The 24,328-nt window shown below is 44.8% G+C and overlaps 1 protein-coding gene across 1 annotated transcript; it reads right to left on the bottom strand.

The window, feature by feature from the left end:
* Positions 1-688: 688 nt before the first annotated feature.
* On the bottom strand, positions 689-22,670 carry MATN1 (matrilin 1; the record flags this gene model as incomplete). The annotated part of the gene is made up of 7 exons (XM_082231747.1): positions 22,438-22,670; positions 19,642-19,988; positions 7,401-7,623; positions 5,732-5,857; positions 2,492-2,899; positions 1,458-1,610; positions 689-780 (listed from the first exon to the last, which is right to left on the bottom strand). The coding sequence occupies exons 1-7, from the start codon at positions 22,523-22,525 to the stop codon at positions 689-691; spliced, it is 1,437 nt and encodes a 478-aa protein (XP_082087873.1). The 5' UTR covers positions 22,526-22,670.
* Between the last annotated feature and the right edge of the window lie 1,658 nt (positions 22,671-24,328).

The raw sequence follows: 24,328 nt of genomic DNA, 5'->3' as shown, positions 1-24,328 counted from the left end.
AAAAGAATCCGTTCTGTGATTCTCTTCGTCTAGCGGTTTTTTCGTCTTGCGAAGCAAGCCCATTGACGGATTAGCGGATTAGCGCTTTTAGCGGCTTTTAGCGGCTTATCTGCTGATCGGCTCAGCTGATAAGCGGCTTAGCGGCTTAGAAAAAAGGGGGGGAAACCAGCAGGAACTCGCAAGACATTGTCGTCTTGCGAAGCAAGCCCATAGGAAATTCATTTTGCGAAGCACCTCCAAAACGGAAAACTCTTTCGTCTAGCGAGTTTTCCGTCTTGCGAGGCATTCATCTTGCGGGGCACCACTGTATACCGCTGTCATTAGGATATTCCACCCCATTCATTTCAATGCAAAGGAAACAAAATGGAAATGGAGAATGCTAATATTATCTGTTATGTATCACTCGTGGGTGAAATAAACAACAGCAAATACTGGCCATATTCACTGGGTTGATTTCTGTTCTGGATATGCAACAAGTAAACAAATATCAGCATTTTCTGTTTGTTTCTCTTTTTGTAGGAATTCTCCACCATCCCTATCAACTGATGAACCTACCTGGAAAAACAAGTGTTACCATCCGGCCACCTAGTTGATTTCCCAGAGAGGTGGCTCACCCAGTAACCTAAAGTTTATTTCTTCCATAAACAACTCAGCACACACCCAAAATATACTCTTTTCCAAATAACTCTCAAAGGATATGTTTCCGTGTCAGTGCCTTTATGAGGTTGTCTACCTTTGTCTGGAACTTCACAATGGCTTCACATTCACATGGATCTTCTTCTGAGGAAGAGAAAACAAAGCCATTCAATGAATCATACTCCTGGCTGGACATCAGTGGAAGCACTTAGAATCATAGAATTGGAAGGGAACCCATTGCAGGAATCTCAACTAAAGCATCCAAGACAGATGGCCATCTAACCTGTGCTGAAAAACCTCCAAGGAAGAAGAGTCCACCACCTTCTGAGGGAGTCCGTTCCACTATCAAACAACTCTTATCAGCAGAAATATGCCAGTATATACTGCCAGTAAAGCAGTATATATCCAAGGGGTGTGTGTGTGTGTGTGTGTGTGTGTGTGTGTGTGTGTGTGTTGATTCTGTTCCTCCATCATTTTTTGGGGACAAAGGGGTTGTGTTAGATCAGTCTTCTCCAACCTGCTGCTGCCCTCCAGATGGTTTTGACTACAACTCCCATCACTCTCAGCCAACGTGAGCAATGCTCAGGGATTATAGGAGTTGTAGTCCAAAGCATTTGGAGGGCAGCATAGAGGGGAAGGCTGAGTCAGAGGAACCTCCCTTGCGGCTCATACTGCCCCCTGCCAATGGACTGTATGGGTTTGTGGTGTCGCTAGGCTGTACTGCCATAGTAGTTATTGTGCCTCGTGTTGCACATTTATTTGCCAGGGTAGCCAGGGTTAGAGGATTGTGCTGTAAACATACGAGGCATGACCTTCCTTACCAACACAGATTTTACTTTGTAGTTTCTTTCCAATTTGGTTGATGGTTCTGAAATCGGCAGTGTAGAAGTAATGCTCTCCCACCGGATCTGAGGCAATTTCTTTAAGTTCGTCTTCAACAGCATTGCCTACTCCAACAGCGAACATCTTGTAACCTGAAACAAGCAAGAATTGCTAATCTGCCGATCTGCTTTGTGAAAGAACAACCAATCTTTTTATGCCAGGCTGAGGAACACGACAGTAAACCATGGTTTAGTGCTATGTGAATGAGCAAACATGAGCTGTGGACTGACATGCTGTGCTCTCCTCCTCTGACACAAAGAAGGGATCAGAAGTATCTATGTTCTGGTTTAAACTAAGCAGAGTTTCTAGTTATTTGTGAACTAGAGACAGGTTTTTATCCTGCCTTGTTAACAAACCACAGCTTGAACTAACCAGTTTCCCCAGTTCAAATCTAACCCAAAAAACCTTCCTGGATACTTTAAGCCAGGACACACACACACTTCTATTCTCCTCAAAGCAAAGTGGGGAGAGGAGGTCAGAATGTATGACCCTGACTCTTAATTCGTTTCCTTCATGTAGCCTTAAACTATGGTTTAGCATTCAGTCTTTAATGCTCCACACTGTGGTTTAATCTTTGTTTATAAACCAGGAAACCAGAGTATAACTCTGGTTGCATATCCTAGTTTGGAAACTACAGTTTTCTAGTTTGGATACAGTGGGAAACTCTGGTTTAATAAACCTTGAAAGTCTTGCAAACTGGTGCATAAGTGATAGAAGGAGGGAAGGGGGACAGTGAGCACAATGTATAACACTCATTCTTGGTCTAAGAAACCATGGTTTATGAGACTGAGATCATTGGGTTGTATCCAACATTAGACATACTCAGAGGAGACTCATTGAAATGAATGGACCTAGGTTACTCATGTCCTTTCATTTCAGTGTGTCTGCTCCAAGTATGACTAATGTTGGATACAGGCCATTATATCTTAATCAGGCCATCGCAAAACAGTGGTACTAAATTATGAAAACCTACCTAGTTCTTTGGCTTTCTTGGCAGCATCATTGATGTAATCTTGTGACCGGCCATCAGTGAAGACAATTGCTACCTTGGGGACTCCAGGCCTTGCACCACTGGAGATGGCAAAGGAACTGTCCACTAGGAATTTCAAAGCTTGGCCAGTCATGGTGCCTTTCTCCATGTAAGACATCCTTCTCACTGCTGCTTTGATGTCCTTCTTGTTCTTGTATTGCCCCAGTGGAAATTCCTGCCTTACTGAACTAGAATACTGGACCAGGCCCACATGTGCATTCCTGTCCGACACATCTAGGGAATCCACTATCTGGTTGATGAACCTCTTCACCAGTTCAAAGTTCTCTGGCCTCACACTCTTTGACCCATCAATCAGGAAGACAAGGTCCGTGGCGCCTCCTCCACTGCAGGCTGGAGAGAAGAGAAGGGGGAAGGGACCCAGAAAGCTGGAGCTAGTCATCTTTTTCATTTAAAGAAACACAATTTTTAAAATGGGGGGGGGGCTTTTCAATCATGAAGGCCACATTCCTTTCTTGCTCTGGGTTCATTCCAGCTGAACCACAGACCAACTATGATTGGCCCAAATCAGTTCAGGATCCAGGATTCAGCTAGACCAGTTTCACAGCCTTAGTTTCTACAGGAGCTCACACAGCTATCTGTATACTCCATCCATGTAAGCAAGAAGCGTTCCCAGAGTTCAGGAATGCATTCACAACCAGGCAAGAACACTCAAGGCAGTTGCATGGTGGGGTTGGTGAGGGACAGTGTCTCTGAAGGGTTTGTGGCCTGGGGAGAGCCTCAAGGGCCAGATACAGGGGGGGCTTGAATATAACCCTGAGGCCTGATGTTCCCCATCCCTGTTTTAAAGGTTGAATTTAGCCAACATATATGGCTGATTAAGTCAACATTCTTCATTCCAGATATAAGGAAACAGTTGCCCTCCAGATGTTACATGGTCAGAGATGATGGGATCTGGAATTCAGCAACATCTGAAGGGCCACAGGTTCCCAGTCCCATTTAGTTCCATCAAACTCAGTGGGTTAAGTTCCTACCCTTCAACATTTCTCCGATGAGAGTAGGGAATTCTTATTCTCTCCATTCCAACATTTCTCCAATAAAAATAGGGATGTCCTAAGGAAAAGTTGGACATTCAAGGATCAAATCAGAAACTGGGACAGCTTCTGTTAATCTGGGACTGTCCCTGGAAAACAGAGGCATTTGGAGAGTCTGTAACTTAGGCCAGTGTGATCGATTTCCGTGGTAAATAGCAGGCAAGCAGGTCCTAATCCATACGGGTTGCAGTGAGGCTTTAACCCTTTGCCCTCTGTTGCAATCCCAATCTAGATGGGGGGGGGGCTTGTTTGTACTAAACCAAAAGCTTCCATTGGGGCAAATGGGAGCTTACATTCTAATGCAAACAGCAGGCACAGAGATAAAGTGTGATTCAGACAGGACCTTGGGCCAGGTGCAATGTTAAAGCTATCCATATAATACAACATTATGTCAGAGCTCCAATCTGGATCAGGGAGAAGCTGCATCCATAATTTATGTCTCACCTTGTTTGACCCCCTCCGGTCTCTTGAAAATGAGATACAAAGCACAAGAGAGACTCAAAGGCTATGTAAGCATCAGCTCTTGAAAGTACTCATTCTCAGAAAGGAAATGAGGGAAAGTCATTTCGACTGGCATGCGTTCGAGATGTTAGATACTGATCCAGTCTACTTCCCTCTCTTTTGTGTTATGGAACCTTCCCAAGTCCCAGCTTCCCAAAACTGAGTTGGTTGTGTTTCAGCTATTGGATACTATTCCTAGTTCAGCCACTGGCTAGGTTTTTCTAAAGTTTACTCAAGGAGGTTATACATTTCAGTGGTCACCTTGTTCTGCCAGGGGAAGTTGGTGCAAAGTTTTAAACTGGGCGATCTATGCTCCTTGTTGCTTTTACAGCTCTTTGGAGGCCATTGGAGAAGGTTACTTAAGGATTCCAGAAGTGACGCAAGCAATGTAGTTATGCTTGTGGAGGGGGGAAAGGAGGTGTTGCAGGGAGTGCCCTGGACAAAGCATTCATGCAGCAGCAGGCCCATGGCCCTGTGAGAATGAGCTGCTTGTATCACCTCATTGCAAATATGGCCCCTAATCCACCCAACCTATGACTCTCCTGGCACATGGAAGTCCAAGGGAATGATGGTTTAAGAGACACAGAAACAATGTAAGTGGTCTTAACTAGAGGAAAGGACCTGCTTCTTGGACAAGTGTCTCAATGTGCTCATGGAGGGAGAATATTGCAAGAATATGCAGCTCATGAGTCTTTAGTGCAGAGGCAGCACATGTAGTGCTTATCAGACTCTCTGAGACTACAACTCCCATCATGTCTAATCTTGGCCATGCAGGCTGGGACTGATAGGAGTTGGAGTCCAAAATATCTGGACTACCTCTAAGGTTCACTAAGGGCATCTTTTCTCCACTGCAAGATTGTGTTCCCAGCACTTTTCCCTGATACAATGCACTTTTTATACTTTGGTGAATTGCAGTGCAACTTTTGCATAAGTGTAAATTTCAAAGTGTGAGTTAATTAGTTTCTCACAAAAATGCAAACAAAATTTAATTTCTCCCCCGTTTTTAACTTAAGCCAATTAGATCTAGTTGTTCCCTGGTGGTCTGAAGAGAGCAAATCTTTGCCTTCTTTTATGCGAAATCTCTTTAGGTATTAGAAGAGTACTATCAGGTTCCCCTGTGGCCTTCTCTTCTCCAGCCTAAAACTACCCAGTTCTTTCAACCGTTCCTCATATGACTTGTTTTCCATATTCCTGACCATCTTCATTGCCCTCCTCTGAACTCATTCCCATTTGTCCTCAGTAAAGATGGAGCATTTGTGGCTCTTCAGATTTTGTTAGACTACAACTCCCATCATTCCTAGAGTGTGGCCATGCTTGTTTGGGAAGATGGGAGTTGGGAGTCCAGCAACATCTGGAGGACCACAGGTGCCCCATCCCTGGTCTGCAACACCCTTCTTAAAGCACATCGTCTACAACCACTGGTGACCAAAACCATGGTTCTAGATGAACCCCTCAAGCAGTGGCAAGGACAGATAGGAAGAGCAATTAAACAGCCTGCATATTTTGTGTCACGTGTATGCTTGCAAACTTGAGATTCAGATCAGGAAGATGGCATGCTTCCTGAACGTTGAAATTTGCATGCATTCAAAACATTGGCCCACTCTACCAAGTTGAGAACAACATTATTTACCACTGCAGGTTTTTCCATCAGCGTTAAGCGTGAACCCCTCTTTACATGCACAGGTATAAGAAGCCCCTGCACTGACACAGATCTGCTGGCAATCGTGGTCTCCAGTGGCACACAGGTCTGACACAGCTGCAAAATAATAACATGCAAAGTTAAAACATATATTTATACTGGCAGAAAGTACCCGACGTTGCTCAGGAATTCTAAGAAACCAAAGGCGTTGGAACACTTCCATCCACTATTTTGATTGCGCAGACACAGGTGACTGTGAGGGTACAGTTGTGGTGATGGGGCTGGCAGCAGCATGGGTGCGAGAAAGGGGTCAGAGAGGGGGTGGAAGAATCTGGATCTGCAGTGGAATAGCATCATTGTTGGGCATTTTGCCTACAATGGGAAAATGACTTGTGCTGGCCCTGCTGGCACCCTCCAGATGTTTTAGACTACAACTCCCATCACCCCTGACTATTGGCCATGCTGGTGAAGACTGATGGGAGTTGTGGTCCAAAATACATGCTTTGTGAAGCCTTGTACCAAAAGTGGATTACATGAATTTCTTTTGCTTGGTAATTTCCAATGTACAACTTTGCTTCTTGCGCTGAGGGTAAGAACAGTCTCTGGTCCTTGGGTTGTATCCAACCAAGTTCTACTTAGAGTAGACCCATGGAAATTAATTACCTTAAGTTAGTTGTGCCCTTTCATTTTATATATATATATATATATATATGCTTTCGTAGATTTTCACGGGTACAGGAATGCAGGTTTTGGTGTCTTCGGGTGTCTTCCCGTGTAAGAGTCGGGGTGTCTGTGCGACGTTTCGACGAGGTCTCACTCGTCATCTTCAGGCTGGTGCTTTCGGCTTCTTGTTAGCACCAGCCTGAAGATGACGAGTGAGACCTCGTCGAAACGTCGCACAGACACCCCGACTCTTACACGGGAAGACACCCGAAGACACCAAAACCTGCATATATATATATATATATATATATATATATATATATATATATATATATATTCTGTTTTACAATTTAAAAATATTCATTTAAACAACCTTAAAATATCAACGACTTCCCTTCTTCTCTTTCTATGGTTTATTTTGTATAACATAAATCCCCACATATTTTACAAAAACTAAAAAATTCAATATTCCATTACTGCATCCATCAAAACTTATTTACACTGTTGAATTTATCTTAATGCTGCCTAAGTTTTCAAGTGTACACAACTCCCCCCAAATATATTCAATAAACATTTTCCAATCTTCTTTAAACATATGTTCTTCTTGTTCTCATATTCTATATGTTAGGTCCGCAAGTTGCACATATTCCATCAGTTTAAGTTGCCATTCCTTTTTAGTTGGGATCTCGCTCATTTTTCCATTTTGGGGCTAACAAAACATGGGCCGCAGTAGTGGCATACATAAAAAACCTTTTTTGACACCTGGAAATTTCCATCTGAGTTATCCCTAACAAAAACAACTCTGGTTTTTTGGTGTGTGTTTTTGCAACATTTTTTTTAATTCATTATGAATTATTTCCCAATACTCTTTTACCCTTTTACAGGTCCACCACATATAAGTTCCATATGTTGTGCCCTTTAATTTCAGTGGGCCTGTTCTGACTAATGTTGGATGCAACCTCTTATTTCGCAGCACAAGGCTTCCTTAACAACTTACCGCAGAATGCCTCCTGAAACTTCTTGGTCAGCTTCTCAATGACACTGTAGCTCTCCACATAATCCACATGCTCATCCAGAGGTGGGCTAGCCATCTGTCGCAAAGTGTGCATGTCCACACGGCCCACGCCAATGGCAAAAATTTCAATCCCAAGTGCTCGGGCCCTCGCTGACACATCCTTCACCCCATCCTGGGGGCGTCCATCTGTCACTACAATGGCTACCTGTGGGTAAGAGAGTGGCAAAGGACTCTCCAGCTGCACACAGTACTGCTTATTCATTCATGTATTTTATTTAATTACTATATTTATATCCTGGGGTTCAGGGTTGCTTGCAACAGTTCAAAATATCACTTACAAAATTCAGAATAATAAAGCGAACTACTGAAAATAATAATCAAAATGCAACACATTTTAAATCAGCAGTTAATTTGCCCTGACAGCAGCCCAGTGATCAGTATTGTTTGCTCCTTAGTTTCTAAAGGCCTGTCTAAAATAGGAAGGTCTGAGCCTTTTGGTGGAAAGAGAGCAAGGAGGGAGACAATCTCACCTCCCTTGGGAGGGAATTTCACAGTATGGGAGCAGCTACAAAAAAGGCTCTATCTCCTGTCACCACCAACCAGGCTTCTGATGATGATGGGACCAAGAGATAGTGCTCACTTGAGCATCTTAGCACCTAGGCAGGTTCCTATAGGGAGAGATATTTCAGGCAGCCAGGTCACAACCTTCCCAATTCTGCCTTCACTTGGATGGCATCTATCCTGAAGCACATGGGTCGGCAAACTAAGGCCCATGGGCCGGATCAGGCCCAATTGCCTTCTGGATCCAGCCCGCGGATGATCCAGGAATCGCCACGTGGATCGCCAGCACGCGTGTTCTTTCCCTCTCCCTCCCTCTGCCTCACACGGCAGCAGTGGTGCCTCCTTCCTCCCTCCTGCTGGCTTCTCCTTGCCCTGCCTAGAGGAGGAAGGGGGCTGGGCTTTGTTGGCACCAGCAGCAGCAGCGCTTGAGCGGCCACCATTTTAAGCAGCCCCTCTCTGGAGCCCTTTTGCGCACCACTCATCGTCCTGCTGCCCCCACCGCCAATCCCTGCCACTCGCAAGACACAGGTAAGTAGTCACCAGGGCTCTTGGTACTCTTGCAGCATTATTATTTTTTTCAAAATATAGCCTGGGCCCCCACAAGGTCTGAGGGACGGTGGACTGCCCCCCTGCTGAAAAAGTTTGCTGACCCCTGCTGAAGCACATCATGCTATCAGAGTCAGTTCTTCTACTCAGCTTGCTCACCCTTTAATTGGAACCAATAATAATCCCATTTTCCTATAAACAATCAATCACAGAAGTTATTGAGTCTACACCACCAGGAACACGCACCATTGCATATATTATGAAAGAGCTATATTTAGTTTTTACAGCAGAATATTTTACAAATCCAACTGGATTTGTAAGGGAGTACAAGATTCAGCCTTAGTAACCTTTAGAGACAAGAGAAATAGTGGGTGGTAGTCATATGTTGGAATTTTATGTTATAAGAATTAGAAATGAGAGCAGCCACATGCTTTAAGGATGCCAATGGTTCACCAGATAGAAATGCAAACACGAGTTAAACCTGCTTAAACCAAAGACCCTACGTTGCTCAGTCACTTTGCTTGTTTAGTCTTCGGTCACGTGGTTTTTGGTTTCTTGGAAAGTGTGTTTATAAGCCTTCTAAGTCCTCCAGACAATATTTACCTTGCGCATATATATATATATATATATATGCTTTCGTAGATTTTCACGGGTATAGGAATGCAGGTTTTGGTGTCTTCGGGTGTCTTCCCGTGTAAGAGTCGGGGTGTCTGTGCGACGTTTCGACGAGGTCTCACTCGTCATCTTCAGGCTGGTGCTTTCGGCTTCTTGTTACTGGAACAGAGCAGAGTCTGGTGTTTGAGTTCCTATAAATACTGTTGAGGGGTGTGGTGTATAGCCTCCAACGTTCTGGGTAGAGAGGAAGTTCCTAGATTAGTGTGCCTTTTCTTCTTTTGTTCCTTAATTACTTGAGGGATATCTTGGGTGATTTCATGAGTGATATTCTGAATATCACTGGGTGGGTCATTAATTACTTGAGGGATATCTTGGGTGATTTCATGAGTGATATTCTGAATATCACTGGGTGGATCATTAAGTGTAGATTAGTTGCTAAAGCTCTCGTGTCTTGACCTCTTGAGCTTGTGAAGAGTTTTTCTGAGAAGATGGCTGTGCTGCATTTAGTTGTGCTCTGGCTTGGCTTCGTGTATAGGGGCGAGCTATGGTTTTGTGCCTTGTGCCAGCCAGATCTGTGTAGGGATTGCAGGGGGGTGCAGCATCCGGAGGTGCCACTATAGTTTGGTTGCTGGATGGAGTCTGTAATATGTCTGTGGAGAGGGTCTGGGTTTGGGTCTGGTGTGGTTGATTGGTGACGGCGTTCTGTGTGCCTCTGGTTCTGGTGTCGGTTTTTGTGGGGAGGGCTAATTTCCAGATGTCTGGCAGGCGGGACGTGTCGTCACGCTTGTTCATGTTGTGAGGGTGTTTCTCTATCTCGATGGCTTCCATGATTATTCTCTTGTGGTGATGTTCCATGTTAAAGAGCAATTTGGAATCTGCAAAATTAATTTCGTGTCCTGTTTCTTTCATGTGTTGGAAAAGAGAGGAAGTTTTTTCTTCTTTTTTGACGGCATTCTTGTGTTCTGCGATACGTGCATTTATTCGTCTGTTTGTTTGTCCAATGTACGTGGCTGGGCAGACTTTGCAGGGTATTTCATAGACCCCTTGGTTTTCCAGCTGGATTTTGTCTTTTGGGTTTCTGAGGATATTGGCTATTTTTTGGTTGGTGCAGAAGGCTGTTTTGATATTGTGTTTATGGAGGATTTTGCTGATTTTGTCTGTAGTGCCCTTGATATAAGGAAGGAGGGCCATGCCATTGTTTTCTTCTGTGTCTTGGTTTTTGGGGGGTGTTTCTTTTTGGATTAGCTTCGTAACCCTGTTTTTCTGGTATCCATTGGCGATTAACACATTTGAGAGATACTGTAACTCAGTTGTCAAGTGGTCTTTGTCAGCCAGGCGTTTGGTTCTGGAGATGAGAGTCTTGGCTACGGAGTTTATTTGTGCAGGGTGGTGGTGTGATTGTGCATGTAAGTAACGGTTGGTGTGTGTTTTTTTCCGGTAGATAGTGTGTCCTAGGGAGCCATCAGGTTTTTTGTAGATTAGGACGTCAAGAAAGGGGAGTTGGTTGTTGTCTTCTATTTCCATAGTGAATTGTATTTTGGGGTGTAGGCTGTTGAGATGTGTGAGGAAGCTATCTAGTTTTTCTTTCCCGTGTGGCCAAATTACAAAGGTGTCGTCAACATATCTGAGCCAAAGTTTGGGTTTGTGTTCTGACTTGTCTAAAGCATTGGTTTCAAAGTGTTCCATGTACAGATTTGCGATGACCGGTGAGAGGGGTGATCCCATGGGTGCTCCTTCTATCTGTTTGTATCTTTGTCCATTGTGGATGAAGTACGTGTTGGTTAGGCAGTGGTTGGTCAGGTCCAGGATGTATTTGGGGGGGTTGTACAAAATCTCGCTAAATTTCTCGCTAAGCAACTTCAGCCCTATGCAGAATCCATCGCTTCACACGTTACTAACTCCTTCCAGTTCATAGAAACAATAAAGAAACAATACCTACATCCCGATGACCTACTTGTGAGCTTCGATGTTGTATCTCTCTTCACTCAAGTGCCCATTAATGAAGCCTTGACAGCCATTCAAAACAAATACAACCCCCCCAAATACATCCTGGACCTGACCAACCACTGCCTAACCAACACGTACTTCATCCACAATGGACAAAGATACAAACAGATAGAAGGAGCACCCATGGGATCACCCCTCTCACCGGTCATCGCAAATCTGTACATGGAACACTTTGAAACCAATGCTTTAGACAAGTCAGAACACAAACCCAAACTTTGGCTCAGATATGTTGACGACACCTTTGTAATTTGGCCACACGGGAAAGAAAAACTAGATAGCTTCCTCACACATCTCAACAGCCTACACCCCAAAATACAATTCACTATGGAAATAGAAGACAACAACCAACTCCCCTTTCTTGACGTCCTAATCTACAAAAAACCTGATGGCTCCCTAGGACACACTATCTACCGGAAAAAAACACACACCAACCGTTACTTACATGCACAATCACACCACCACCCTGCACAAATAAACTCCGTAGCCAAGACTCTCATCTCCAGAACCAAACGCCTGGCTGACAAAGACCACTTGACAACTGAGTTACAGTATCTCTCAAATGTGTTAATCGCCAATGGATACCAGAAAAACAGGGTTACGAAGCTAATCCAAAAAGAAACACCCCCCAAAAACCAAGACACAGAAGAAAACAATGGCATGGCCCTCCTTCCTTATATCAAGGGCACTACAGACAAAATCAGCAAAATCCTCCATAAACACAATATCAAAACAGCCTTCTGCACCAACCAAAAAATAGCCAATATCCTCAGAAACCCAAAAGACAAAATCCAGCTGGAAAACCAAGGGGTCTATGAAATACCCTGCAAAGTCTGCCCAGCCACGTACATTGGACAAACAAACAGACGAATAAATGCACGTATCGCAGAACACAAGAATGCCGTCAAAAAAGAAGAAAAAACTTCCTCTCTTTTCCAACACATGAAAGAAACAGGACACGAAATTAATTTTGCAGATTCCAAATTGCTCTTTAACATGGAACATCACCACAAGAGAATAATCATGGAAGCCATCGAGATAGAGAAACACCCTCACAACATGAACAAGCGTGACGACACGTCCCGCCTGCCAGACATCTGGAAATTAGCCCTCCCCACAAAAACCGACACCAGAACCAGAGGCACACAGAACGCCGTCACCAATCAACCACACCAGACCCAAACCCAGACCCTCTCCACAGACATATTACAGACTCCATCCAGCAACCAAACTATAGTGGCACCTCCGGATGCTGCACCCCCCTGCAATCCCTACACAGATCTGGCTGGCACAAGGCACAAAACCATAGCTCGCCCCTATACACGAAGCCAAGCCAGAGCACAACTAAATGCAGCACAGCCATCTTCTCAGAAAAACTCTTCACAAGCTCAAGAGGTCAAGACACGAGAGCTTTAGCAACTAATCTACACTTAATGATCCACCCAGTGATATTCAGAATATCACTCATGAAATCACCCAAGATATCCCTCAAGTAATTAATGACCCACCCAGTGATATTCAGAATATCACTCATGAAATCACCCAAGATATCCCTCAAGTAATTAAGGAACAAAAGAAGAAAAGGCACACTAATCTAGGAACTTCCTCTCTACCCAGAACGTTGGAGGCTATACACCACACCCCTCAACAGTATTTATAGGAACTCAAACACCAGACTCTGCTCTGTTCCAGTAACAAGAAGCCGAAAGCACCAGCCTGAAGATGACGAGTGAGACCTCGTCGAAACGTCGCACAGACACCCCGACTCTTACACGGGAAGACACCCGAAGACACCAAAACCTGCATATATATATATATATATATATATATATATGCACTCAGACCCACAGCTTTAAAGTATGGACCTGTGCCTAGACAGCATAGGGTAAAAGCTAAGTGTGAATCAGTTGTGTGCAGTCAGTGGACTAGGGGTCTAGGCTAGTCCCCTAAAGTATTAAAGCCTAGCACCTTCTTCCCAAAGCCCCAGGAAGCTTCTGCCCAGCTTAGGGAGGGAGGTGCATTGCTCATGTGTGTGATGTCGGGACACCACACGCATGATGTCAGAAACCCCCAATCATCCTCACAAGCTGGAGCCTCTAACTGTTCCCCTCTAACTGTTCCCCTCTGAAAAATTTCACTGCATGCCACTATTGTAGACAAACCCTTAGTTTCAAGTTGAAAGCAACTGGCAGGGGAAGGGTTATGCACTCTTTCCTGTCCTGTCCCTTCTTACATGCAAACCACACTTCCCAAAGGCATTTTCCATTGTATTCAAGGCTTCATCGCATATGGCTACAATGTACCCTGTATTTTGCTTCTTAAAACTGAACAAGGATCATAGCACTCAGTGCAATGCCCCTTGTTTGCCAGAAGAGAGAGCCATTTATTTAACAAATTGGGTGGGGGAGACACGGAGTAGAGGGGCTTCCCTTGCACACAGAATGTGTGTGAGAGAGAGGTGGGGGTGGTTTTCAACTTGTCGATAAAAACAAATCAAAATCAGCCTTCCACAATATGACAGAGTCTTTTACACAGCAGTTTCAACCCGACCTCCAAAAATATTGCAATTTATTTATTTAGAGCATGTGCCATTAAGCTTTCCAGAGTGGCTTACAGAGTTAAAATGAGACTGCCCCCTGCTTGCTGGCTTACGTGATTAAAAAAAAAACACAACACGTAAAGGAAAAGGGGGGTGGAGGGAAGGGAATCAAACTCTTGGCAGGTCAGGTAAATCTGGGTCTTGTCACTTTTTCCAGTTCATTTTGGCACAGGTCTGAAAACAGACCAATTTTTTAAAGAAAGATTTCTTCTGGGTGTTGAAATCTCATGCAGCTAAGGAAAAAGCCAACTTCCTTCACATCCTACAACACAGGAAAAAGCAGTTTACTAATAGTATATCCACATTCATCATAAGTACTGTAGCCTTCTAGGGAGCTGCCTTCCCCCTGGATCTTTCCAGGATATTCCTTCCGTAAATTTCCATCTATCTCTTTATAGCCTTTAGGTAAAGGAGCCACAAAGTTCAAAGAGCCTGTTCAATTTCTTACGTAAGCCTATGTTTGCTATGGGCGTAGGTCACATCCATGCCATACTTTTAAAGCCCTCTTATACCACTGTAAGGGACGCAGGTGGCACTGTGGGTTAAACCACAGAGCCTAGGACTTGCCGATCAGAAGGTCAGCAGTTTGAATCCCGGTGAGGGGGTGAGCTCCCGTTGCTCGGTCCCTGCTCCTGCCAACCTAGCAGTTTGAAAGCACGTCAAAGTGCAAGTAGATAAATAGGAACAGCTCTGGCAGGAAGGTAAACGGCATTTCCGTGCACTGCCCTGGTTTGCCAGAAGCGGCTTAGTAATGCTGGCCTCATGACCCGGAAGCTGTATGCCGGCTCCCTCGGCCAATAAAGTGAGATAAGCACCACAACCCCAGAGTCGGTCACAACTGGACCTAATGATCGGGGGTCCCTTTACCTTTTATACCACTGCAACAGTCATGGATTCCCCCAAAGAAACCTGAGAGCTATAGTTTCTTAAGGGTACTGACTTTACAGACCTACAATTCCCAGAAAGCCCAGCAACCTACAGTTCCCAGTATTCTCTATTACTGTTAAAGTGGTATAAGTGTATTTTAAATGTATGGTGCAGCTGTGAGCATAGAAACCACGCCAGAAAATGGGGCTAGGGGAGAGACAGAGAGAGAGTTGGCAACAGCAGCTTGCCACAGTGGCTTTGTTCTACTTCCACTGTTGGAGGAAAACAGCAAAGTCAAATGCAATACTCTCTGAGCTAGCCAGAATTCCACAGTCCCATTTGCCCTCACTGCTGCATGACTCTGCAAAGCCCCCCAAATTGATTTGGGGCCCGGATCTGTATTGGTTCATCCCTGGATTGTCCATGGTCATATTGGGGCTACTGCAAAACAGTAGATTGAACCCTGAACCAGATTGCGGGGGTGGAGGGGAGAGCTGTGCATAATCCTGCTCTTTAAGTTTAAGGTGGACTTGAAATGAGCAGCCTTTCAAATAGAGAATGCCTCTGAACAGAGGGCTGTCCTCTCTAAAGTAGAACACATGGCCAACCTGGCAGACACAATTCTATATATTGTCTTTTCATAAAACGATATTATGCTAAACCTAATGGCTTGGAACACACTTAATCCATATCACCGTGAAATTTAAACTCGAGGGGTTTAAAGGCAAGGGGTTGTCAGCCGAGATGGGGCTCTTTTGCTCTCCTAAAGGACAAAGACCTCCACAGTCCACAGAGTTCCTTTCAGCAAGCTAAAAGGCCCCTTCAACTGTATGTAACAATATCTTTATTTCGGCACCTTTTCTATCCCTGTAAAAAGGGAAAATAATACAGTCTGGGAATGTTTCGCCCTGCAGGTTATGAAAACCTGAAAACAGAGACTGGAAGCTGCTTTCCACGTTTCAAAAATAATCCACCTAAGAATCTGCTCTTGGGTTTCACCAAAATGCAGACAACACATCACTCTTGTTTAGGTACAAGTATTAAGGTTTTATGGAGCAGGGATGGCACAGGAAGAATCTGGCATCACCAAAATGGACATAGAAGGCAATGAGCTGGATGCAGATTGAGCTGAACTTTGTTCTTATTAAAATCAACATGACTGAAGTTTAACTCAGCTAACTTGGAGCTGCGTCTAATGTTAGCCATATGCTCAGAGTGAGCTCACTGAAATTAATGGACGTGGAAAACTTAGGTCCATTAATTTCAGCAGGTCTACTCCATGCAAAGCTTAGTCTCATAGAGAATCACAGAATCATAAAACTGCAGAGTTGGAAAGGACTCCAACGGTACTTAGTCCAACACCCTGAAATGCAGGAACTACAGCTAAGGAATCTGTAACAGGTGGTCTTCCACCCCTTCTTAAAAAAACCCAGTGAAGGAGAATCACCACTTCTGCTTCACTGAAGGTTGAATGGCCATCCAGAGAAGGGCTTTGCATGCCAAATGTCCCAGGTTCAATACGCCGCATCTCCAAGGCAGTACTTCCAAGAGATACTCCTCTTTAAAATCCTGGAGAGCCACTGCCAGGAAGTACAGACAACATTAGCCTAGATCAGGTGTCAGGGAACTGACATAGGAGCTAGAGGTGGAGGGAAGGCTCTCAAATGATGCTGGAGAAGGGCCCAGCAGGGAGAGAGGCAGCTCAACAGATGGGGAAGCAAATCAGTGCAACACCAGGGATAAAGGGGGGCAGATGGGGGAATCGGCGAGAGGGCTCCAGGACTCTTCACCGGACACCAGTGGGGAGAGCACGGGTCCTCCGCTACCCACGCCCTCCCTGCGCAGAAGACTTCCACGCAGGGAGAGTAGGAGGAGACTTGGCGTCAAACAACTTTTATGTTGGAAAAGGTTTAAGAAACGCCCACTGACGGATTCTGCTAGTGACTGAGGCAGCCACGAAGTGAAGGGCTGTCCAGACAGAAAGGTTTAACCAGGCAACATAGCCAGGAGAGGCAGCAACTTACGCACGAGCAACCCATACTCATTACATCAGGGATCAGCAGACTTTTTCAGCAGGGGGCCTGTCCACTGTCCCTCAGACCTTGAGGGGGGCTGGACTATATTTTGGGGAAAGAAAAGAAAAAAGAACGAATTCCTATGCCCCACAAATAACCCAGAGATGCATTTTAAATAAAAGGACACATTCTATTCATGTAAAAACACGCTGATTCCCAGACCATCCGCGGGCCGGATTTAGAAGGAGATTGGGCTGGATCTGGCCCCTGGGCTTTAGTTTGCCTACCCATGGCCTAGATGGATTGATAGTCTGATTCAGTCTAAGTCAGCCTCCTGTGAGACATTATTGAAGAGTTGTATCCCGTCTCTTTTCTTCCAGAATAAAATGTGTCAATACTCACCATGAAGTTGTTAGAGTAACTGCCACACTTTTAACCAGTGCTTTTCTTCTGGGGGGGGGGGAGATGCTGGTACTGTGTACCCTTGAGTACCCCCAGAAAGAAAGAAAAATGACTGGTTGTATCTATAACACAGCTATTAAAAAAGCCACTTATACTACATTAACTTCGCAATGCAAGACCCTTGCTACATTAAATGAAAAGCGAGCCAGGAGCGAAGGCATTGTGGCAGCAGCATTACTCCTGACATGACAGTTTTGCTTAAGAAGTGACTTGAGTTTGTACTGAGTGGAAGTAAAAATAAATAAATAAAAGCGTTTCTGGGCAACCACACGTTATTCCTTCTATCAAGTTCCCTTTCCTCTCATAACCAAAGCTCACTCTTCTCCAGCCAATCAAGCACAGAGGCAGCTGCAAAGTTATTCTCCTACTCCCCAAGTGAATTAAAGAAGGCAATTAAAGAAGGCAAAAGGGTTCAATACTTGGTGTCCCCAGCTAGGGTTGGGAATGTCCTCTGCCTTAAACCCTGGAAAGCTGCTACCAGTCAGTGTAGGGAATGCTGAGTTAAAGTAGCTTATATAAAGTAGCTTCCTGTGCTCTTGTTTTTGGTAGCTCACCCTCACAGCACCAAAATAGCCTGACTTAGCCCTGTGTAAACAGCTACTGTTTCATCTTATCTCATTTCCTAGCTTATCACTTCCCCATTTTTTCCTCACCTCCCTGTACTCGTATTAGGTTTTTCCATGATAACTTGTACAGAACTACTTTTTAAAAAGAAGTCCAAATGCTGATTGGAAGACTGGACTTAAAAACAACCATTGTGCCCTGAAAATCATCTCTTTGAACTCCTCAGATGAGCTCATCAGGGGGGTCTTTTTTGGACAGATTCTGTGGATATCTGAATTTAATGACATTCCAGAGCGCCACTCAAATGTCTTTCCAGCTTTTTCAGAAAGCGAAACATGAAGCTGCCCCATGCCGAGTTGAGCTGCTAGTCTACTCCAGTGATTGGGATAGGCTCTCAGATATTGTTGGACTCCAGTTCCCATCAGCTCCTGCCAACATGGCCAATGGTCAAGGATGATGGGAGTTGGAGTTCAGTGACTCCACACCCCTAATTTGCTCCACTGGCACAGAGATGAGGTGAAACACTTGCCCAGCACCTGCTACCTGTGTTTGAATGTGAGGCCTTCCTTCTGCACACAAGAAGAAGAAGAAGAAGAAGAGTTTGGATTTGATATCCCGCCTTTCACTCCCTTTAAGGAGTCTCAAAGCGGCTAACATTCTCCTTTCCCTTCCTCCCCCACAACAAACACTCTGTGAGGTGAGTGGGGCTGAGAGACTTCACAGAAGTGTGACTAGCCCAAGGTCACCCAGCAGCTGCATGTGGAGGAGCGGAGACGCGAACCCGGTTCCCCAGATTACGAGTCCACCGCTCTTAACCACTACACCACACTGGCTCTCAAAGCACATGTTCTACTGCTGAACTGTGACCCACCCCTAACAAATCTGGTATTCCATAGAAGGGTCAAATTAAAAACCCAAGCAGAGTTATGGCCTGACTTAGGTATAATTTTTACCTTGTTCTACATAAGGGCCATTCTGAGAAGGAAAACCCAGGAGTCTGTCTGGAGCTGAAATTAGGAAATAATTGGATAAGCAGAAAACAGAAGTGGTGTAGCGGGGGCCGTTGTGGGGACAAAAGTGTAAATTAAAATGACTGCAAACAGTCATTCAAGCATGAAATTATATCCCTCTCCCAGGAATTCCTGCTACAAAGAACGGGCAAACTGAAGTAAGCAGACACTAGGGGATAGGACAGGACAAAGGATTTCCCCTAATAGATTCTTTGTCCCCTGCTTTCCATAAAGGTGTTGGCCAAAATTTCTGCATATTTTGTTTTATTTTGTCAGCTGTCTCTCCAAGCTTATATTTCTGAAAAATGTACAGAAAGCAAAGTTCATCCTAGAAGTTGCTTGCTGTTTTCTTTCTTTTTTCTTTTGCTATTTACGACTTCATTTTTAAAATTTATATACCACTTAAACCCACAATTTCAAAGCAGTGTAGAGTAGGGATACAGCCAGGAATAGCCAAATTTCAGTTCCAGTTTTTCCCTTTTCCATTCTTAAGCTGCATTCTCCACATTGCCACATCAGTATGTAATTCTTAAAAATGAAAAAAGAAGTCCTCATGAAAAGTCATCAGGATTTTAGTGCTAATTCCTCCTCGTATACAAGTTTTTGCAAAGCAGTTTCCCCTAAAATAATGCATTTCTATGCACATTTATCCTAGTGCAGGAATTATTGTACACATTGCTTAAATGGAGAACTTGATTGCAAAATTCAGAGAAGTCCAAACGTTGAAATATGGCTGTGTTTTGGTTCCCATATTGTTTCAGGAACTGTGAATTAGCTAGGTTCACTTTTAAATCCAAACTGAATCAAATCCCTCCCCCCAGCTCCAGATACAGCATAAAATCAGCCCACTTATATCTGCCTAGATAGCCTGCTTATTCCATTTGGCAGGAACTATTTATCCAATCTTATATTTTTGCAAGAAAGGTTAGAAAACAAACAGGAGGCACAAAGGTTCTTGCAAGTCCACACAGTTTCCATACCTTGTTAATCTCTGGAGATCTCACTCGGGCGCCTTCAACCTCACTGAATGCTCTGTTGATTGCAAACTGGATAGCCAGGCCTGTCATGGTCCCAGTGGAGAGTGGTTCGATCTTGCGAACAGCTTGCAGCAGGCTGGCCTTGGTACGGTGAGTCTTGAGGGACAATTCATTCTTGACTGCACTGGCGTAGTTGATGACGCCAACCCGTGTAGCATTTGGTCCCACATCAAGTGACTCAATGACCTTGGACAAGAAGACCTTGACTTGCTCAAATTCATTGGGGCGCACACTTCGGGAACTGTCAACGATGAAGAGCAGGTCTGTAGGTCTTGTCCTACATTGGACACCTGCGTGAGGAAAATGAAGAGCCCTTTTCAGCCTTGAGAAAACTCAATTTGGAAGTAAGCTCCACTGAGCTCTGTAAGGCTGAGTCTCAGGTATATAGATGGCACAGGATTGCAACCTTAGCATCCTCCTTATATTAAAACCATATTTTATTTTGCTACTGTTCAATCCACTAAGTAAGTGAAATCAAGAGAACTGGGATAAATCTTTGCAATCTTTCAGACCATCATCTGAAAGGTGTACTAAAAGCAAACACTTGGACATGCTTTGGGGAAATTTCTAGGGTTGTCTTTCTTGGTTGTAAGCATTGCCTGTGTTCAGATGGCATCATATGGTATCATTATGAAGGAGTGAGGAAGTACCCCTCCTCCAAAAATACCTGGAAGTGACCACCATACTTCACCATCCCTGTAACTAAGTTAGCTATGTCTGTCACCCATGACCACTACAGGTATCCATGTTCAGAGGAAGTATTCTTCATAGTAACCTGTGTTCTGGGGACAGGAGATTGCTATCAACTTAGTGCACGTCTGAGAAGCCAGAGACATCTGTCTGGCCCCTTCTGAAAGCAAAACTCCCTTACCTGATGCATGCAGATGATTTCCTACATTGGAAATGTTCTTATTGCTTTTTGCTCACGAGACTAGTCCCCCAGAAAAGCTAAAATGTGATTAGAGAATGCTTTGTGCTGATCATAGAGCAGAAGGTATTGGGAATTGGTGGTCTTCCAGATGCTGTTTGAGTCCAACTCCCATCAGCCTTACCCATAGGCACCAACTCCTAGGGGTTGAAGCACTTTGGGCTCCCCAGTATTTATTTATTTATTGAGGGGGTTGGGCTGGCCATTGTTCAGAGGGCAGAGGAGGGTGAGCACAGAGCTGGGCGTGGCGCAGCTTCGGTGACTTGTGGCTCCTCCTGCTGCCCTTGTGTGGCAGGGGAAGGGGGGATGGGAGCTGCTGGCCGCTGGGACTGTGCTGCTGCTGCGTTTGGCTCCACCCCCTGAGCCCTTGCAACGTTGCATGCATGACTAATGTAGGGCCCCCACAATCGTATTTAAAAGTTGGCGCCTCTGGCCCTGCCCAATATGGCCAATAGGGATGATGATATACCTATCATCATAGTTCATATAGTTCAGCACTATCTGGAGAGCCAAAAATTCCACACTGGAAGCTGCTTTATACTGAGTCAGACCATTGATCAATCTAGATAAATATTGCCAGCACCAACTGGCAGCAGCTCTCCAGGATTTCAGACCAGAGTGTATCTTCATCCTACCTAGAAATGTTGGAGATCAAATTTAGGAACTTCTGCATGCAGATATTGGCATTTCCCTAGTAACAATATGCTAAGCACTGTGGAATGTCTCTGGAAAGTCCAAGAAACAGCAGGACAGGAAGGCAATGGAATCACTGGTATTCAATGCAGGATTGACTCTGAGATAGGAATTCCCTTTAAGTGTCTCGCCTGGTAGCCACTTATGGACATAGCCTGCACATGTCTATCTGCTGCATCCATGGTTTTCTGGATGAGATAATTAGCTGTAACAACTGAATCAGTGTGAACGGAAATTCTTTTTCAAGGATGGTCATGCTCAAACTACTCACATGCCTGCTCTCAGATCCTTTGCTTGAACTGCTACTGTCATTCAAAGAATAGCCATAGGAAGATGCCTTATACTGAGCCCGACCATCTAGCACAGTTATTGTCTACCCTGACTGGCAGTGGCTCTGCAGGGTTTGTCTCCCAGCCCTACCTGGAGATGCTGGGGATTGGATGTAGGACTGTCTGCATGTTCTGCCACTGAGCAAAACTATTTCTTTTGCCCTCCTACTGAGCTAAGGGGGGGGGGATGGCCAGGTGATTTGTTACTATGCATCCTACCATGGAGAAGATGGAGAAGATGTACTTGCTAGTAAGCCAGGTGTCCCCCATCTTTTATTTGTGCATCTGGTTCTTTCTGCCTAAGTGCAGAACCATACTCAGACGTCTTACTGAATCCAAAAAAAGGCTTACTTCCAGGGAATGGGAGTTAGGACTGCAACCTTAGCTGAGTGACTCGTTTCTCAAAAGATGTTCTTCCCCACAGAAGCACCTGACTCACTCCAAACAAGAATGAAATCTCTTGTACTGGTATCTGAAACAGGCAAAGTCTGAGAACAAGACAGATGCTTGTGTGTACCAGGAAAATGAATACTGCTGCTCTGTTAGATCTAGGTATGTGTGCCTTCATCTCAGCTGCTAATTCCAAAATAAAGAAGCAAGCAGTAACAGAGAAGAGAGCCTTGCAAGTGTCCTTGCCCTAGGAGAATATCCACACTCTCAGCCAACCGACATGCATGCATTTTCTCACAATTCGCAAATCTTGCTATGCTTTAATTCCCTTCTCTGTTGCCCTAGCCTGCTGGCCCAGGTGGAATGGAAAGGACTGACAAATTCATTTGCATCACTTACCTCTCAGCTGAGGAGGGACCCCATTAACTCCCTGCTCCTGAAAAAGCAGCAGCACAGAGATCAGGAAGCCAGGGAAAAATGCTGTCATGATGGCTGGACTGAAGGCAGAGAGTAGAGTGGCAGGCACCGGCTTTGGCCCTGAGGTATTAATGGGCCACTCCTCAGAAAGGCAGCAAGCCAACCTATAGCATGTGTGAATGATGGGGTGGAGGTGGGAGGGAGGAGATTGAATGGAAGTGTGGAAGGACAGATATTGACAAGGAAAAGTCCCTTGGCCCTTCCCATTGCCTGGACTTGCGACAACAGCCTCATTGCTTGACTAGGAAGTGGGAAGTAGTAAAAGTGACCAGAAAGGGACCTGGAATGCAGGGAATTTGAGACCTGAACAGTGAAGCCAGTCACATCCATCTGAAGGGAAAGGGCTTTAATCTGCCAATCACCAGCTTCAATCTAGCCTGGGGTCTGCCACAGTAAGTAAACTGTCTCCAGCGAGTTGGGCCAAAGACTTTTCCGCGTTGGAGACCACTAGGGACAGGGACAGGATGGAGTTGGGTGGGTTGCATAAAAATAGCTGCACGGGCACACAGAATGTTAGGGGAGGGAAATGTAGGCATGAAGAAACAGCAGTTTTCTTATTAATTCTGACTAGGAGGTCTCAAAAGGAGAGCATGTGGATTTTTCACAATGGGGAGGTTGCGGGCATAAGACGATACAGGAATTAGCAAAGGAATCAATTTGCATGACACTTTCCTATGTTAAAGACATCCTTTCAATGTATTGTGAAGCGAGGGAAGAGAGAGGGAGGAGGAAGAGACAAGACAGAGAGCTGCCTAGAAATATGCCTCTTTCATACAACAAAAGGAAGCGAGTATATATGAACCCCTGAAGCAAAGCGAACAACCTCTGGTCTATTCTATAATCCATTTCCCCTTTAGAATCCATTTCATGGGAAAAGCATGTAGTCTGCTTCACTAGAAACCACCGGTGATGTTTCAATGATGGTGACCCATACTTGAGTCATATCGTGCTCTGTCATGTGCTCTACATGGGGCTGCCTTTGAAAATGACATGAAAAGCCTCCCAAATGATGCAGCCAAGCTGGATATCAGAAGCATGTTAATACATTATAAAAGGGATTGGGGACATCTGAGGGCCACATTCCCTTCCGGGTGACCTGCCAAGGGCCACATGCTAGTAGTGGGTGTGGCCAGAGGCAAAAGTGGGTGTAGAAACGACTTAAATTTTCCATTTATGCACAAGGATGTTATCTGTATGGACTCAAACGCCTCTCCCCATCCCCCATCCAGGCAATGAAGAAGCATTATCGGAGTTCAAGGACACCTTCCAGCCAGGTAAGGAGGGTGCAAAGTAGTCATGGCTTCTCTCAAAGAATCCTGGAATGTTAAGTGTTGTGAGAGTCATGAGGAAACCCCTGTTCTTCTCCCAGAACTGCCTCACCATCTGTTGGCAAGCCCTGGTTCCAGAGTCTAGAACAGGGTTTCTCAAAACTTGGGTCTCCAGCTGTTTTTGGACTACAACTCCCACCATCCCTAGGTAGCAGGACCAGTGGTCAGGGATGATGGGAGTTGTAGTCCAAAAACAGCTGGAGATCCAAGTTTGGGAAACCCTGGACTAGAACATACAGACCTTCTGGGTATATGTGCAAATATTGGAGGTGACTGTGGCTTCCAGAGGTTGTTGGACTCCAACTCCCATCAGTCCCTGGCATCATAGTCAATTGTCAGGGGTGATGGGAGTTGTAGTCCAGCAACATCTGGGGCAGCACAGGAAAGTCATTCCTGGCTTTACATCCACTGTTTTTTAAAAAATGTTTGTGTACCTCTGTGTTTGTATGATGTAAGATGTTTATTCCAATAACATGGAAATAACA

Source organism: Podarcis vaucheri (genome assembly GCF_965113315.1).
Source record: "Podarcis vaucheri genome assembly, chromosome: 7".
Taxonomy (NCBI): Eukaryota; Metazoa; Chordata; class Lepidosauria; order Squamata; family Lacertidae; genus Podarcis; species Podarcis vaucheri.
The sequence above is the reverse complement of the archived record's forward strand: the minus strand, read 5'-3'. Positions and strand labels throughout refer to the sequence as shown.